General features: G+C 48.4%; 1 protein-coding gene across 2 annotated transcripts; it reads right to left on the bottom strand.

The window, feature by feature from the left end:
• Positions 1–209: 209 nt before the first annotated feature.
• Positions 210–9,412, bottom strand: ATOX1 (antioxidant 1 copper chaperone). Of its 2 annotated transcripts, XR_002122227.1 has the most exons (5): positions 9,301–9,412; positions 5,709–5,784; positions 3,132–3,301; positions 1,155–1,195; positions 210–351 (listed from the first exon to the last, which is right to left on the bottom strand). XR_002122227.1 is itself a non-coding variant. In XM_019627243.1 (4 exons), exons 1-3 carry the CDS (start codon positions 9,304–9,306, stop codon positions 3,177–3,179), a joined length of 207 nt encoding a protein of 68 aa, XP_019482788.1. In that variant the 5' UTR covers positions 9,307–9,412; the 3' UTR covers positions 210–351; positions 3,132–3,176. The 2 variants fall into 2 exon arrangements, 1 of the variants encoding a protein (XP_019482788.1); XM_019627243.1 differs by lacking the exon at positions 1,155–1,195.
• Between the last annotated feature and the right edge of the window lie 4,524 nt (positions 9,413–13,936).

Here is a 13,936-nt window from a genome sequence, read left to right as displayed (position 1 = left end):
ATAGATGAGAAAAGGGAGGTTTAGAGAGGGGAAGTGACTTGCAAAAAAACCACACAGCAGGGAATCAGAACCCACTAGGCCCCTACTCCCAGTCCGGAGCTCTTAGAAATCCAACCCAAGTAAACACTGCAGTTATCTCCTTCATAGCAATGTATGAGCACTACAGCACAGCGTGGAAGTGACAGCAAGACCACGTAAGAGACAGCATCTCCAACAAAAGCAGCTCCACTTTATTGCAGGGAAGCCAGGGAGGGGCAGGGCACGTGAGGGTCTCCGCAGGAACTCCACTGTGGAACAGGATTACCAGGTTCCAGATCGGTCCGGTCCGGAAGGCAGGAAAGGATGGGTGTCCTGAAAGAGATGAGAAGTCAGGTGGAGCAAAGGCGCCATCTGCAGTGCACATGGAAGCACTGCAGGACCAGCCACGGTTCACTAAGAGGCAGCTGTGGTGGCGAGGTGGGGGACCCAGGAGCTGGAGCAGAACCGGAAGCCCAGGGTCCAGCCTTGCGCACTGCTGCCACCAAGTCTGTTATACTCGGCTTGACTGGAGCCCGTTAACCTTGCCAAGCAGATCACTGCCAAGGCCCTCTTTGGGGAACTGCCAGGGCTGCTGGGATAGCACTCCCTGTTCTGTTTCAACTTACACTGGGAAAGCAATGAACAAAATCATGAGCAAACACATCTGTAAAGAGCCTAATGATCAAGATGACTTCATAACCAATAAACATTCTATCTCTGGTTCCCAAACCTGGATTCAAATCAGTCATTGGGGGGTGGAGGGGAGCTTAATACAGACTATGGGGTAAAGCTCACTTGATTGGTGATTCTCACCCTGGCCGTGCATTCCAAATCTCAGGGAGCCTTCCCATACTATACACGATTACTGATGTATGTACAGATACACTTACACGATGTCTAGAATTGTCTTCAGAAAAATATGGGGGTGGGAGGAAGTGGGCCATGGATGAAACAATGGTGGCATTGATTACATTATTGTTGGGTCTGGGTGATGGGGTGCACAAGGATTCGATTTTACTATTCTACTTGTAGATGTGTGACACTTCCTATAAGGAAAAAAGCTAAAATCAATCAATCAATCAATCAATCAATCAATCAATCACCCTTATCAGGCCATAGAGAAAGCAATGACGTACTGATCCATGCTACCACTTAGATGAATCTTGAAAGTATGATGCTAAATGAAAGAAGCCAGAAACAAAGGTCACATATCGCATGATTCCTTTCTATAAAATGTCCAGAAAAGGTGAATCCAGAGCAGCAGAGAGCAGATTAGTGGTTGGCAGGGGAAGAAGGGAGGAGGCAATGGGGAGAGATTGCTTAATGGGTACATGGAGTTTTTCTGGGGTGATGAAAAAGTTTTGAAACTAGAACAGCGGTTCTCAACCTTCCTAATGCCGCGACCCCTTAATACAGTTCCTCATGTTGTGGTGATCCCCAACCATAAAATTATTTTCGTTGCTACTCTGTAACTGTAATTTTGCTACTGTTATGAATCGTAATGTAAGTAAGTATCTTTTTGTTTTCCGATGGTCTTAGGCGACTCCTGTGAAAGGATCATTCGACCCCCAAAGGGGTCGCGACCCACCGGTTGAGAACTGCTGAACTAGAAAGAGGTGGTGGTTGTAAACACTGTGAATACACTAAATGCCAATGAATGGTACACTTGAAAATGGTTAATTGCATGTTATGTGAATTTCACTTCAATGTAAAAAACAAACAAACAAAAACACTATGAGAAAATCATTACACCATGCATGGTTTTACAACTGACAGGTATTACTTTTTTAGTGGAACAAAATCCACACGCCTAGGCCAGGAGATTCTAACTCGGTGTGTCAGTACTGGGGCTCCCCCATGTGTACAGCCAGTTCAGGAAGTTTTTTCTCTCCCCCCCCTCCACCTGTCTCTTCTTGTCAGAACATTTGCATCAAACACAATCTTACATTGAAGCCCAATACGAAACAGGGCTACTTGGGATCATTGGGGGGGCCTGAAGCCCCCCATAAAACCCTAGGAATGCAGGAATGATGATGAACACTGATCTTCGGCATGATGGAACCATATTCAGAGGGATTTCACAGTAATCCCCATCAGGCAGGAAAGCAGGGGAGAGGCTGTAGCCCCATTTTACAGATGGGAAGACTGAGTCTCAGGCATGTGAACAGATGTGTCTAAAGTCACAGTGTGAAATGAAGGCAGGGCTGGAAACAGAATCCTGGAATTCTAATTATTCATCCTGTGTTCCTTCCAGGACATGGGTTGTATCCATAGACTGAAAGGGGATGAGAAAACAGATGCATCTGACATCGCATGGTTTGCATGTGAGGTTACATCTACATAGGACATTGTCCCGGTTCAGATTCCAATGGACACCTTTAGGAAGGAGGCTAAACTCACAGGGGACTGACAAGGCCCACCAGTCAGTAGAGCTGGTCTCTGCCTGGGGACCTCTCCGTGGGTCCATGAAGGGGACAATGTCACCAGCCATTATAGAACTCTGATTCCAGATGCCTGATTCTCGTCCTGCCTCTGCCACTCACCTGTGTGCGGCTTTAGTCACATCACTTACCCTCTCCAGGCCTCAACTTCCTCAATTATAGTGAGGGCACTGAACCACACCAGGGATGTGGCAGTCACTGTAATTCACACATCACATGCACTGTGTGGATAGTGACAGCTAGGAGGGCTGTGCTGTGAGGGATTCTGAGAGTGCTGGGCACAGGAGGAAGGAATGTTGGATGGATGAGTAAGGTCTGCTCCAGTTCCATAGTGAAGCATGCTGGCACATGTTAAATCAAAGGGAATATGCAGCTTAGACAATTATTTTTGTGCCATCCTGAATTCACTTACCTAGTCAGTGTGCACAGGAGCATGAAGCCCAGGGCATAGGTGTTATCTCTGATGGGACAGTCAACTTATCAAAGCAAGACACAATGCTCTCAACTTAAACCTGGCTGACCATGAAGTGCGCACCCCATACGTCATAAAGGGGTCCCTGGGAGACATTACACAGTGCAAATTCTATTCACAGGGGGCTGTAAGGATTCTCTGGACATGTGCTTTGCATTAGATAATGGACTATTGTGTTGAAGTGCTGGGGCCTCACCCACCTGCCCACTTTGATCCATCCTGCAGGCTGAGGGCCCAGGCCCTCACTAGCTGGGGCCGAGATAGGTAACGGTCTTCCCTGTTTTCCTCAGGGTCTCCTGCAGAGTGTCCACGCTGTGCTCAGACTCGATGAAAACCTTCTTGTTGGGCAGGTCGATCTCAAACTGAACTCCTGCAGGAAGAGGAAGTGAGGTGTGCGTGTGTGTGGCAGGGAGTGGAAGCAGAGACCCTCAGAGTCAGAAGGAGAAAGAGTTCGGGCTTTGAAATTCTTTTTTCACAGCCAGTCTTCTCCTTTTCTCTAGACCACGGATCAGGAAACTTTCCCCGTAAGGCTGTGTAGTTTGCTGATCCCTACTCTAGTCCAGGGCTTCTTTTAGGTTTCTTTTTTAATTGCAAAAGTAATACAGACACATCATTTTTTTTTTTAAAGGCAAACATTTCTGAATACAATTTGGAAGTGTAAGGCCCCTACTATCTCCAACCTCTAGAGATCACTGTGAACAGTATGGCATCTCTCCAGTCTTTCTCCAATAGACAAATGAAAAATAATTCCCCGCAACGGCATCACACCATAGAAACAGGTCTTGCTGTATTTCACTTTCCAATGGCCAAGATATCTTGCCGTCTTCATTAGCACATATAGACTTATGGCATCTTTCTTTTCCCAGAGCTACACTGTATTCCATAGTGTGGATGGACCGAACATATACCCAATACCTGCTGAGGGACATGGAGGTTGCTTCCAATTTCTCACTATTATCAGAGCAATGCTCTAGTAAACACACTTGAACGTATCTTATAAAACCTGTGAAAATATTTCTGTACCATGAATTCATAGAATGGAAATGGTAGGGCAACAGACTGGCACATTTGAATAGATATTACAAAATTGCCCTCATAAAGGGCTATGCCAGCTTCAGACCTCCAGGCGGCACATGCAGAGCGGGTCTTGTTGAGACAACAGAATGCAGAGGGAAGGCCCTGGATAGGTTCTAGGTGTGGCTTCACCACTGACGTGCTGGGCCCATTCGAGGCCTGTTTCCCCATCTGTACACGGAGGGTTGGGGCTGGCCAGCCCCTGTGGTCTTTCCAGTTCAAGTATGCCATTAGTCTGTGATTTCTCAGGCCCAGTGCTGCTCATCTAGGGCCCCAGTCAACTCGAAAACCCTTCTGACCCATCTCAAGAGGACACCGATGGGGAGAAACTGCCCAAGTTCAAAGGCAGATCACCAAGCATCAGTGAAGGGGCCTTAAAGAAAGCACATGGCACAGGGTTTAGTTATAACATCTGAATTTGCACCTAATGGATACCCAGGGTGGGGAGGGGTTGCTGTGTACCTTGCTGCATTCTGAGTTCTTATCTTTTGGCTCAGAAGCGTCTCCCTCCTCTTTGGAATATTTTGGTGGCATCATAGAGCTGGAAGCAGCTCTGGGATCATCTAACACAGTGGATTTCAAACTGTGGTCCTCGCAGCCCGGGTTCCCAGGCAGGTGTCCTTAAGCTGTCGAGAGTGAAAGCAGGCCCACCTTCACGTCATCCAGACCGTGCCGCTCTATGTGTGAGGAGCTTCCAAGCAGAAGTTCACCCAAAGTATCCACAGCAAAAGTTGACAGATGGACATTCCCATATTACAGCTGGGGAAGCTCAAGCCCCAGGGAGAAGGGGCCACAGTCACACGACAAGTCAGCAGCCAGGTTCTTTCCGCGGTTTCAGAGCCTTTCAAGTTAAGGTCCTAGTTAGCAGCACTAGAAACCAGCCACTGACTCACTGTGGGACTTTGGGCAAGTTACTTCCCTCCCGGGCACTGGTGTCAATATCCCCAATTCCACAGATGGAAAGTACAGCTCAGGGACGCTTTCAGTGCCAATGAGATCACATCCACGTGCAAGCCCTTTGGACACTTGGGTGTTATTATCATCTAGGGTTTTAAAAATAAAAATCTGAGAAGACTGACTGCCCCCAGCACTCCCGGAACTCTGATCACAGCTCAGTCATTATCTCATGGAGTCCCAGGGCCAGATCCCAGCTCTCTCTGGGCCTCAGTTTCCCTAGCTGAGATTTGAGGGGGCTGGATGAGAATAATGGTTTTCTAAATAAGTCCGAAAGAGGTGCTTTAGGAGTTCTGCACATGACTGATTCAAAGTTCATTTTAAAAATTGTTACAATTTAAAAAATCTTAATAGAAGATGACACTCAAATGTGTCATATAACAAAAGTTATCCCCCTGGAGCTCACCAACTGCCAGGGCTCTGGAGATAGACTGCATGGCCAGCTCTGCCACTTACTGGCTGTGTGATCCTAGTCAAGTTACTTAACCTCTCTGAACTTCAGTTCCCTCCTGCTTACAATGGAGATAGTCAAAGAAGCTACCTGAATGGTTATGAAGATTAAATGACTTGATCCATAGGAGCCACTAAGCAGAGTACTTGGCACATGCTAAGTACTTAATACATCTTAGTTTTACTGCTATTAGCAGTTTAAACTGAAGTTTCTCCTGCCCCATGTCTGCATGCATTTGAACATGATATAAGTTACGGGTCTTCCCCACTCCATCCCCAGCAGAGGGCCACTTACTCACCTCCCAGCTTGTTGAGGACCCGAGTGACTGCATTACTACAGCCTTCACAGGTCATGTCGACAGAGAACTCGTGCTTCTGAAACACACAAAGGGGACCATAAGGCAAGTCCTGTGGAGAGTCCCACACACCCCACCAGCATGCAGTCCCACTTAAAGGACAAGATGGGGCAGAGACACAAGGCAAGATCAGACTCTCCAGTGGCCTATTTCTGAGCCCCACACTCTTCAACTATGAAGTAGAATAACTAAGCGTTTCTGTATTTCACGGGCTGTTATGATCTTATTTATGCATCAGAAGAGCTCCTTCTGCATTAGAATCACTTGCAGAAACTCCAGGTTCTAATTAGCAAGTCTGGGCTGGGGTGTCTACCATGGCTAGAAAGCTTCCCTGGTGGTTCTGACATAGGGAGACCACTGTTCTCATCCAAACGCCTCATTCTCAGAGGCAGCACCTAAATTCTGGGAAGGGAAGGGATTTGCATGGGCTCCCAGTGAGTTGGAGGGCAGCCCAGTAAGGGAACTCAGGCTTCTGGACTCTTCATGTGGGCTCGACATCCTGTAATCTCCAAGACATCTAACAGACCAAGCTCCCCGAAGACAGGGGCTTTGATCAGTTCACTGCTGCATGCCCAGGACAGACAGACCTCTGCGATATTGCAGGTTCAATTCCAAACCACCGCAATAGAGCGAGTATTGCAATAAAGAGAGTTTTGCTGCCCAAGGACTGAAAGTCCACAGGTATCTGAAGCATTCTGCTGAAGCATTCTGACTACACAGAGCAGGTCTCCTTCCATCCTCCACAGTACAAAGGTCAGAAGCCCAGAGGTGGCTTCTGGGTGGCAAACATTCCAATTCAGTGCTCTCCTCCTCCACCTATGAGTTGCAAAAAATTTTGGGGGGTGGGGTGGAAAATCTACCTAATGGACAGAGTAATCCATTCTTCACAGAGAATCCCAACACTGGTCCACCAGTGAACACTTTGTGAAGTTCCAGCCCCTTGGAGCCTCTGCTCTGTCACCTATAAAATGGGTCCTTTAAAGTAGATGAAAAAGTACAGTAAATTGTGCTATTGGTTTTTTTTTAAGATTTTATTGGGGAATTGGGGAAGGGGAACAGCCAAGTTGTTGTCCTTCAATCTTAGTTGTGGAGGGTGCAGCTAGCTCAGCTCCAAGTCCAGTCGCCATCCGGCTGCCCGTTGGCAGCTTGTGGCCACTCAGCTCAAGGTGAGGATGGGCATAGCCCACCATCCCATGCGGGAGTCGAACTGGCAGCCTTGTTGTTAGGAGCACGTGCTCTCACCAGCTGAACTATCCCTCCACCTGCTGGCAGCTCAGCTTGGGAGCAGCTCACTGGCCCATGTGGGAATCGAACCAGAGACCCTCTTGCTTAGAGCTCATGCTCTTAACAAACTGAGCATTCGGCTGGCCCCTAGTTGAGCAATTCTTTAAGAGAGTCTCAGAACTGGAAGGGTGGGAATGGAGTAGGTCACATGGTCCAGTCCCTCCCAGAAAAGGAATTCTCTCTCAACTATCCAGAACATTCAATCTTTGAACACCTTGATGATTGGAAGTTTACTAATGCTAATACTTGAGTGCCTACTCTGTGTTAGGCATTGTTCTAAGCACTTTCCAGGCAGCACCTTGTTTAACAGTCACAACAATCCCATGAGGTAGGCATCATTATTATCCCTTCTTGGCAGATGAGGAAGCTGAGGTTCAGAGGTTAGGTCACGTGCTCAAGGTGACAAAGCTAATGAGTAGCAGGGTTTAGACTGGACATAGTCTCCAATGCCTAAACCCTTAACCACTGTGGTCCTTGTAAAAATGCGGTTCGAATTCTGCCTGCCTATAGCTCTACCCTATTTGTCCTAGGTCTACAAGACAGCTACCACTTCTTAGTGACTAGCTATGCCAATGGCTGTGCTGAATATTTTACAGGCGTTCTTCCAGTTAATACTAACAACAGCTCTGTGAGGTCACAGTTTTTATCCTCATTTTACAGGTGAGGAAATCAAGGCAAAGAGAAGGAAAGCACTTAACTGAGGTCACCCAGTTGGCAAGCAGGAGCACAGACTTTTCAAAAAGATTTCTGAGACTCCATGTGTTTGGGAAACCTCTCAGGTGACACGCTCCTCCCCTTCCAGTTTTGATGGCAGGCCCTTGACTACTACCCTCCCTCCCTCAGCTGTTCATCTCGTGATATGGTGCCAAAGTGACATCAGCTCTTCATTCTGATCATCCCCTCTGGAGGGTCTTTTGTTTGTTGAAATCCCCAGGAGTAAACACAGAACAGTGATCCACAGGCTGGCCTTCCCTTCGCTGCCGCCTCACAAAAATCTGGTGGCCTCCACTTTCTCAGTCTCAGGGTGAATAATGCTGTTCTCTAACGTTGCCAATAGGCAGATCTGCTCAACTGGGAGGGCCGACGCTGCTGGGTTCTTTGTCCATACTCTGTGTTGTCTGAGGATTTGTCTCAAGGCACCTGGCAAGACCCAAAGGAAATGACACCTGAGATGTTTGTGGCTCAGCCCAGGGGGCCTCTGGCTCACCTGCCAGCTCCCCAAAGCGAGGCTGCTAAGACACAGGGTGTCTGCGGGATACCTCTGCACTCACTAGGAGCAGAGCTGTGAACTAGACACCCTGGGGGAAAAGTGCTAAACACGTGATCCAGCCAGGATCTCCAGGATGTAACTGGCATCAAAATTTCCTCCCAAGCCAGTGTGACTACTTTTGTCCACACTTCCTGTGTGGTCTGGCCAGGAGAGATTGGGAATCTGAGGATACAGGGATTAATCCTGGCTCCACTCAACTTCCAATAGGATCTTGATTAACTTATGAGGTTTTTTATACTTTTTTACCTGCAAAAGGCCCTAATTTATTATCTACAAGACTAAGACTGAGTGCATTGCAAAAACCAGCGAAGACCTACTCATTCCTCCCCAAACTCTGCCACCGGTCAACTGGCGACGTGGGCAGGTCCCTGAACCTCTCTGGGGCTCATGGGTTCGGGCTCAGGTTCAGAAAGTGGCCGGTAAAACAGGTTAAAAGCACTGTTTTCATTCAGTGTCGCCCAGCGCTGACCTGAAAGTCGGCCAGAATGGGCAGGGGAAGGGGAGGAAAATACGAACGGACCTCTGAAAACCTTCACATCTGTGAGGCAACGGCCGCCCCTCCAGCCCCCACCCCTTTCAGGCCAGTTCCGCGGCCAGCAGTATCCAGGTGGAAAGCGCAGGGACTGGGCGTCTCAGTTCCAGCTCGCCAGCCGCTCCCTGTGTGGTCTCGGGCGGCTGTCTACCCTTATCTGGGTCTCAGTTTTCCCATCTGTGCAGGGAAGGACTGGGCTTGTGATGGCTGGAGGCCTCGCAGTTCCGATATTCTGAAGCCTGACTCCTACATAACACCCCTTTTGGATCGGATTTTCTGGAGCGTCGCAGGAGCCAGGGGCTGGGTGGGGAGAGGTGAGAAGGGGGGGGCAATAGCTCCCGCCGCGCTCAGACCCCTAGAAGAACGACATCTGGTCAAGCAGCTGTGCAGTCCAGGCACAAGCCCGGGGCCGCGGGTCTGCGGAGGGCTGGGGCGGGGCGGCCACTTACCGGCATGACTGAGACGATGGTTGGTGGCGGTGGCGGCGGCGGCGGCGGCGGCGGCAGCGGCGGCGGAGACGCTTCTCCTGCTTCTGAGCGTTGGCGCGGCTGCGCTTCCGGGTGTGCGTGTGGGGAGGAGCATGCCCCTCCGTAGGCCATGCCCCGCCCCCTTCTGCCTGGCCAGCAGTTAGGCCCCGCCCCCAGGGGCGGAGGGCCAGAGCTGCTAGACCCGGGTTGGCCGCTCAGCTTCCTTCTGGCGGACGGGGCCCCTGGACCCCCGCCGTCTCCGAGCGAGGAGGTTCAACCTAGGCTGGGGCTAGTCTTTACCGCCTGTTGGCCGTTTTTAAGATGCCTGTTCGTGTCAGGTTCGTATTAGGGGCTGGGAATACAAGGACCTCGCAGTGAACAGGATAGACCCAGTCCCTCCCTAAAGGGACAGTCTCATGTAGTCACTGTTTATTGAGTGTCAGCCATGAGCCTGCACTGTGCGAGGCATCCAAGATGCAGTAGTGGAGACAATAGCCTAGTAGGGAGCCAAGGAGGCAGGCGATGGTATTGCAGTGTTAAAGAAAGTGCGTGATGGGAGCAGAGAAAGGATCTTTAACTCAGACTGGAGTGTGTGTGTGTGCGTGTGTGTGTGGGGGGGGGATTCTTGAAGAGAGGAGACATCCTAAGGAGGTAATATCTGAGTTAAGGGGGGAGAGCACAGGTTCATCTGATTGTGGGGGAGGAAGAAACTTTCCTCTACCTTTCAAGGTTCTTTCTCCTGGTCTAATAGTTAAATCATGAGACAGATCAAGGAGAGAAAATAGCCCAATTTAATTACATACCTATGTATGGGAAACCCACATACATGAGAGAGTCAGAAACAGGAAGGGAAAATGAGGAATACATGACATTCTGAGCTAAGGATGAGGTCATGCGCCGGGGGCTCAGAGGGAAGGAAGGTCATTTTCAGGATGATAAGAACAGTTCAGTAATTAGAAGTTTGTCCTGCCCTATATATGCATAGGTCATAGGAGATTATTTCTGGTGATAAATCTTATTATGGGCAAGGCCCCTAATTTAAATTCTTCTAGGTAGTTGGGAGGGGGTGCAGAAGTTTCTCTTGAGCCCAATGGGGCTCAGTTGCATTTAGTTCAAAATAATCCACATATCACAGAAGCTCATCTGAACTCATACATGATGAAGGAAGATGAGCAATTTGGGAAGGAGGGAGGCAGAGGGAATGGCAGATATAAAAGTTGGAAGACAGTACTGGGCATGGCTTGAGAGGCAGAGATATTCAGACTGAGAGGCAGGCACAGAGAGAGATGGAGAAGTGAAGCAACAAAGAAATTAGCCCCCCCAGCCATGGGTGAATACAGATGTTGGCAGAGATGCTCTAGGACACTCACAGAGACACAAGCATGCCAAGACTTGGAACTTCAGACACACACACACACACACACACACACACACACACACACACACACACCCCTCTACACACATACACAGCACCTGGGTGGTTCTATCCTTGGAATAGCCAAGGACCATGCCAGAGGGGCTCCGTCTAAGTTAGTTTCAAAGATCTTTAATCAGCAAAACTGGAGAGCTCATTAAAAACTCAGTTTTCTGGGCTTTGCCCTAGATACACTGCCCCAAGGCATACTTTTAGTATCCCTCCCTGCCCCCACCCCACCCCGCCCCCTCACCTTCTGGTTTGGGGAACCACTGGTTGAGGAGAACTATAGTCTTAATACATGGAACCTTTTTGAGAAAGTGTGCAAGTTTATCTCTCAGCTCCAATTCATCCTTTTTGTCTGCGTTGTGAAAATGGACCCAGACCCGTTAAATATATTTTTCCTTTGCCTGCTGGCAGGATGTGAAGCTTTCTCAGTAAAGGTTCTGTAGGGACACTGGAAGGGGAAAGGCTTTCCTTCCTGGTTCCAATGTGCTCTCTCTCACATCCCTGCAGAATGTGTGGTTGCCCCATGCCCAGCTTCTGAGGACGGCTTCCCCAGTACCAGGCTTCTGTTGTGGACAGGAACCAGCAGCACCTAGCAGCTTCCTCCAGTACCTACCCCACCCCCCGTCATGTGTTTTCATGGCAGAGTGCCTCCAGTGAGATGCCTCTTTCTGTGAATAGCTTTTTCCAGCATCCTAGAAGGTGGCTTTCCAGCCTAGAGGATGTTTCTAGCAAGTTCCACCAGCATGGCACTATAGCCACTTCTCTGCCATTCAGTAGGCCAAGCCTGGATCAAAGGCTAGGGGCAGTGGCTGGAGGTGGGGTGGGGTGGGGGGTAGAAAGATTCTTGCTTGGGCCCTCCGTCTTACTATCTTAGCCCTATGGGCTGCTCCTCATGTTTGCTATTCCTATATTCTTTAGAGTTCTCTTTGTTTCTTACCAGCCAATCCCTCATTACTACAGTCTCATTATAATTTTTAAACTCTCCTTGTTCAAATTATAGTATGGTCTCTCTCTCCTGATTTGACCCAGACTTGTTGTTGGGTAACAACAAGCTGCCTACTTTAGTTTAGGGGAAAGGACAATGAATCTACCTTTGGCCTAAGTTCAGAGAACACAAAACGGAAGGTATAAGTCTAGGCCAGGACCAGTCACCGACTCATACTGGCCCTGAAAGAGGAGGCCCACAGCATGGTGAGTACAAGGGCCATGGATGTTAGAGCCTGGCTTGGTTTTCTCTGGTTGCTATAATAAAATGTCACAGACTGGGTGGCTAGCACAACAAATTTATTTCTTTGTCACAGTTCCAGAGGCTGGGAAGTCCAAGTCAAGATGCTGGCTGATTCGGCTCCTGGTGACAGTTCTCTTCTTGGCTTGCAGACAGCCACCTTCTTGCTATGTCTTCACATGGCACAGAGAGCAGGCTGTGGTAAGGGCACCAGCCCTATTGGATTTGGGTCCCACTCTTAGGACCTCAGTTAACCTTTATCACCTCTTCACATGCCCTGTCTCCAAAATCAGTCACATTGCGGGTGGCAGCATCAACACATGCATTGCAAGGGGGGAACACATTTCAGTCCATACAAGAGCCATATAGATCAGAGTTTGAATCTTAGCCCCATCATTTGCCAGCCGTGGAACCTTGAGCAGATGACCTCTCTCAGCCTCAGTATCCTCACTTATAAAACATGGATAGTTAAAGTCACTATACAATTTTTTATCCAAACCTTTTGAGAGTGAAAGAAGAGGCCATTTATAATTATACCAAGACAGCAGGCATATACCATGACTGTTCCAGGCAAACCAGGACATATGGTTTCCTCAAAGAAACTGACTTTGTGGTTGTTGAGAGGAATAAATATGATGTATGTAAACTCCCTAGGACATTGCTTGGTTCAGGGTAGACATAAAATATATTAGAAGTCTTCTTCTAGTTACTAGGAGCTCTCCTGGCTTCTCTGGCACTGGGTCTCACCTACTGGCAAAATGGTCACCCCTTAACCCTAAATCCTCTCACCACCTGCCAGACGTTTCCTTAGGTCCAGTGAAGGCAAGGCTCAACATCTTGGTAGCACTGGGGACAAATGTGCACTGGGACTGGCGGAAGCCTGATCACTGGGAGGAGTCAAGGAAATGCAGAGGAAGAGTGAATAGCTGAGAAAACTGGGGAAAGAGGGAGGTTCATCAGAGAGAGTACAATTTACTGAGAGGCAGCATTATGGAAACTCATTAGAGGTGACAAATGAAGACCTATCAAAGAGGAGAGGAAAATGTATAGGATTATGGTTCTTCTATGTAAACATAGACATAGATTCCATTTACATAAACATAAGCATGAAATGAACTGCAGAAAACATTACAAGAAGTTATTTTGGACGGATGTAGGATGACAGGCAAAATCCCAGTGTAGATACTATTTTCAAATAGTACAAAAGGATATACAGGGACAAGAAAGTCTCCCTCATACCCTAACCCCAATTTTTTAAACAAAAGGCATCCTGTACACAGTTTTGCACCCTGCTTTTCTCAACTTCACACAAAACTCCTAGAGCTTATTCTTTACGAGTACATATCAGTCACCTTCATTTTGTTTAGTGCTGCGTAGTGTTCTACCATTCAGTTGTTCCGTAGTTTGTTTAACCAGTCCCTGTGGCAGAAACCACTGGTTGACTAATCCGACACTCATTCCCAATCTTTGTTGCTCTTGCCACGATAGAGGCTGGATCCCTAAATACTTGCTTTCCCATCCTCCCTTGCAGCCAAGTTGCCCATATGATATGGCTCCGGCCAATAAGTGTGAAGCAGAGGTCGGCTAAGAGGCTTCTGGGAAAGCTCTTCTCTCACAAAGGGAACGGATGCCACTCCTTTCCCCTTCCTGCCTAGAGTACTGATGTGATGTCTAGAGTGCAACTGTGCCATCTTGCAACCATGAGGGAAATGGCAAGAGACTCAGAGATACTGGTACTGACTGTGTGCTCACCGAACCCATGCCAGCCGCAGCTTGCCTCCAGGCTTGTTATGTGAGAAACGTAAGCCCTTCTTGATTTCAGCCTCTGGTACTCAGACTTCCTGTTACTTGCCCCTGTCAACATTCTTGATATTGTCTTCCCTGCTGGACATGTAGGTTGCTTCCAATCTTTTAGCGCTAATCATGATATCGTGGCAGCCCATGTACATACAGCTTTGCTTAAAATTTCA

The sequence above is a fragment of the Hipposideros armiger genome, unplaced genomic scaffold (assembly GCF_001890085.2).
Source record: "Hipposideros armiger isolate ML-2016 unplaced genomic scaffold, ASM189008v1 scaffold_725, whole genome shotgun sequence".
Lineage (NCBI taxonomy): Eukaryota > Metazoa > Chordata > Mammalia > Chiroptera > Hipposideridae > Hipposideros > Hipposideros armiger.
Note: the sequence above shows the minus strand (reverse complement) of the source record. Positions and strands in the feature narration are given on the sequence as shown.

Coding starts and splice junctions, on each gene's coding strand:
- ATOX1 (XM_019627243.1), bottom strand. Junction 3,302..5,708: donor GGTCCTCAACAAGCTGGGAG/GTGAGTAAGTGG, acceptor CTCTTCCTGCAG/GAGTTCAGTTTGAGATCGAC.